At 48.8% G+C, this 4,424-nt stretch overlaps 1 protein-coding gene across 1 annotated transcript; it reads left to right on the top strand.

Annotated features, from left to right (window-relative positions):
• Positions 1–572: 572 nt before the first annotated feature.
• On the top strand, positions 573–2,809 carry EI90DRAFT_3021630 (uncharacterized protein; the record flags this gene model as incomplete). The annotated part of the gene is made up of 4 exons (XM_039057682.1): positions 573–1,820; positions 1,876–2,310; positions 2,368–2,691; positions 2,717–2,809. The coding sequence occupies 4 exons, from the start codon at positions 573–575 to the stop codon at positions 2,807–2,809; spliced, it is 2,100 nt and encodes a 699-aa protein (XP_038909097.1).
• Positions 2,810–4,424: the final 1,615 nt, after the last annotated feature.

Raw genomic sequence — 4,424 nt, 5'->3', positions numbered from 1 at the left:
ATGCACTCAAACGCTTGAATACTATCTAAGAAGGTAGGTTGGATGGTAACCCCATGATACCATTTCTTGTGCATGGGCAAAGGCGTAACAGATAGCGTGGTGATGGCCCCAACAGGATGTCAAAGCCTCTTGATTTGAAGTGAGCTGGTAGATACAAAAACCCCAAAAAAAGGAGGCGATGGGGCAGGTGGAGGGTAACGATGAAGACAACCGAGAGTAGCAGCAGAGAAGTGCCAACAAAAGAGAAGAAGTGAAGTTACAAAAACAAGGCATGAGCCAAAAAATGAAAGACACCATAAACATCCGGGATCCAACTTGCAAAGGGTAACCAAGGCTAACTGCCTTATCCAATGCAAGACCGAATATTCAATGCCAACCAACCACCCTAACCAAAATTAATAAGAGAATTAGTTAGAAATATACTGTACCCACATGACCAACTACCGGCTGGGTCCTGAGCGTGACACAAATTTTTCAACCGGCGACTCAGTTTGATGCGTGACACCCAACCGGCCAGCCGGGCCCTAAAAGGGAGGCAGTGCTAATTTCGGGAAAATTAGTCACGTTTGGCAATGAGTAAGAATTTGAAAAAAAAAAAATTTCGGTTGGAGCGCCCCCTTGTAAAAACTTTCTTGCACCAGTTATCACATATGGACGGTTTCACGCTTGCACAACAAAGTTCTTCTTGTGCGGATGAACCTATTTCATATAGTAACATCCCTACTATGCTCATTGGACCCTACTTTCCCAAGGAAACCCTTTCCGTCGCCGAGCTGCTCCGGTTCAAGGTTCCATCCCTCCAAACAAATCTACACTCATGTGCATGTCTCAGCTATCACCCACCCTCCATCAGAGATATAATCGAGAGTGATCTCCGCAACACACACTGGCCTTCCTACCCCGCAATTAATAATCTAATTTCTGAATATGAGTCCAACTTTGACAACCCACCTTGTTCGGTTAAATTTGGCACACGTTACATCCCTATCAAAATCCTCCAAATTTGGGAAACCCTCTTTCGTGTTCAGAACCTGCAGAAGGTGTGGAAGGAATCAGAGGTGCAAGTCAGGAAGCTGGCAAACCGTTACCCTGCTCAGCGTGTTGCTATCCTAGCAGCTCAGAAACAGCTCCTATCATCCAAGTGGAACACCAAAATCCTTGGATTTTCAAAATCAACTTCTGGCTGTATTGGAGGGCTGACGCGTTACCTCTCTTTCTCCTGCCTTGTCACTACAGATATTTCGTACCATATTGAACTTCTGAAACATGCCCTAGAGGTTGCAGATATAAGCGCTAGGCTTTTGAGCCCTCTGGACATTCAGTACTTGACTGGGTGTGCAATGCAATCAGATGGGAATGGGCCAGAAAGATATCGACGAAGTCTCACCTGCAAAATGCTCCACCAGTTTGGTGCTGAGCTCGCATCTGGATCTGTACATCAATTTGGAGGGATTATCCATGTCAATAATCACTGGATCGCATTCTCCATTTCCCCCCTAGAATCAACCATTTACCTCGGTGATTCCTTTCACAAGCCAATGGGAGATGATGGGCAATCGGTTGCAGTGAAGGAAGTGATCAGGGCTCTTCAATGGTGGCTTGACATATCCAGTCCAGAGCCGAGCCAGTCTGCGTCTCTGTTTCAGATTCAATGGCTACCAATTGCGTACCAAAATGATTTTGTATCATGCGGCTTCTTCGCTCTTGATGCACTCATGCATCACCTTATCCCAAACAAGTATCCACTTCACACCGGTGAAGATGCAGCAATACTGCGTGTCAAATTTCTGACATCCATCCTTGACCGTCACAGCGCACAGGTAAGTAACTGAGTGAACCAACAGGATGGATGAAATATAACTTCCCTGTGATAAGGCAGCACCGACACAAACAGCGACAATGGCCGCTACACTTGTGGCAACACCGGTAACAGCATCAGTCCAAGTTGCGAGGATGCCGGAATCACCGGTGCTGCCTGCAATCCTCATGACCACCCCAGCCACAGTGGACAACCTGGTTGGTTCAAATACCCGAGAGCTGGAGGGAAGAAAATCAAAGGTAGACCTCACCATCCAGGAGGGGAATGACAAGCACGGGCTGCTCCAATTCTTCAGCCGTGTGAGTCACGAAGAATTTGAGCAACAAACGATGATCGAATTTGAAAGACTCGCTGAGAGACGCAAAGGAGTGCAGATGGCAGCAGACCTAGCAGCAAGGAGAAAGGTGGAGAGAAGTCGAGCATTGGCTCGGGAACGTCAGCAGCGTCGCCGAACGAAGTTGGTAGAGGGCAAGGAAGAATTGAAGGAAGAGGTAAACCAAGTGGTCTTGTTGAGAATGTGCTAGTTTCTAATGGAAAGGATTGCTTAGGGCTTGGTTGATATGGGGTCCAATGCAAGTGCCACAGGTGTGTTGGTTCCGATCGCAGAGTTGTCACGGCCAAAGCGTCAGATTCAGGATTCAATGAAGGAACGAAAGCGCCAAAAGACTACTCACCATTTGGACAATGTTGTCCAGCCTCCTAGGCGAAAAGTGCGCAAGTTTGCCCGGGCAACAAACTGGTTCCAGCCCATCTTCTGGACAGTGATAACGGAAGTGGCCACAACTGTTGGCCGGAAAATGAGTCCTACCGAAATAGTGAAACGGTGTCAAAGGAGAAGCTGGAGACTATTCCACTCACTCCGTGCCGACGTTGTTTGTAAATGGATCGATCGTTCAGGGTCGCGTCCATGTTGGTCCAATGAAACACTTGCGAAGGTTGAAAAGGAGAATTGCCCAGGAAGCGGCATTACACAGAGGGGGATATTGGTGAGTTGGGAACTAGCTAGTCGAGTTTTGAAGACTTATAAGATGAAAAAACATAGGCATCGTATCCTGAAATTGCGGAAGTGATCAAACAGATGTTGTTAAGTGTTCGACAGGCTGGTGCTGCACTGGATGTGTTACGGATACGGAGTCTCCAACGACCATATCCGTCACATGGTCAAAGACTTCTCCTCATTATCGTTCCTCCCTTCTTTCTCCCTTCCGTCCTCTATCCCGATACCCCATCCTCCTTATCCGTTCTATCCCTTTCCCCCCCCCTCGTGCAAAGCTTTCCCCAACTGGGGTTTTGGTGCTGGCCGAGGTTATTTGTGTTTCGCGGGATTTCCCGCTCCCTTACCATTTGTAGATAGTCACGCGTCTTGTACGGAAACCGCCGAAGGCGGTTCCCGCTAACTAACAACTGCTCTACAACTGTCTCGTGTACCGTCTTCTGTAACAACCCTCCCTGTGACTCAACTGAGCCTGTGTGACTGTACAACTCCCAATATGTCTTATAAGTCTGGTTATATTGAGTCCTCTAACGGCCCTCGCCACGAGAACTCGAAGTCGAGAGTCGAAGACTCTCGACGTGTGTATCATCCTATTGAACCTGTACCCTATGGGTCTTCATCACTCCGCTCTCCCCCCAGTGCTCAACATACGACATCCCATCTCGATCATGGTGATCGTGAACACTATGAGGCCCACTTACCCGCGATGCCGGCACGTTCGCTACGCGAACGCCAAGTAGCCACCCATCCACCGTCTGTTTCTTCCCTTGCCAGTCATCATATGTCCCCACCAACGGTACGTTCCCTTTGGGAACGCCAAGTCACCGAAGGCCCTAATAGTCAGCCCTCATTGCACACCTACGGTATCAACCCGCTACCGGTACGTTCGCACTGCGAACGCCAAGTACCCGATGGCAACTACGCGAAACTCTCACCCATCTCACCAGTCGCGACCTCGCACACGGTACGCTCCATTGAGGAGCACCAAGTATCCGTGGCTGACCCATCTGTCCTGATATCTCCGACTATCAATCATCAATCCCTTAATAGCTCACTACATCACCCATCGCGATCGATGGGAATTCGATCGTCCACTCCCAGGTCAGACTGGGATCACTCATCGATTACACTTCCAGTTATGGTACAAACTAGACATGACTCTCGTCTTCCCACTATAAGAACGGATCGAGGAATGGGGAATTTCCCCCATCCCCGTAACAGGATGCTCACCAAGTCCGTGGTATCATCCTCGCGCAAATTCAACATGCCCAGCCCAGTATCTTGAGGACTGTTGTGAGGACGGATGGAAGCACGTTTTCTGCAAGCATGGGATGGGTTCGGAAATTTCTCAAACAGGAAATGAATTGGAGCCTGCGCCGAGCAACGCGTGCTTCCCAAAAAACCCCCCCCGATGCGGATGAAAAAATCCGTTCCTCATTGCTTCGCCAGGCCTACTCTATCCGTCAATATGTGATTCCTGACTGTCTTCGGGTGAACTCAGATCAGACACAAGTGATTTACCAGCAAAACTCAGCCACTACATATGAAAAGAAGGGATCGCGCCAGGTCTCCACTGTCGGCCACGATGAGAAGCGTGCATTCACTCTCAAT

This window comes from Cantharellus anzutake, assembly GCF_015039405.1.
Source record: "Cantharellus anzutake strain C23 chromosome Unknown EI90scaffold_120, whole genome shotgun sequence".
NCBI classification, from domain to species: Eukaryota; Fungi; Basidiomycota; class Agaricomycetes; order Cantharellales; family Hydnaceae; genus Cantharellus; species Cantharellus anzutake.
This window is presented reverse-complemented; position numbering and strand designations above follow the sequence as displayed.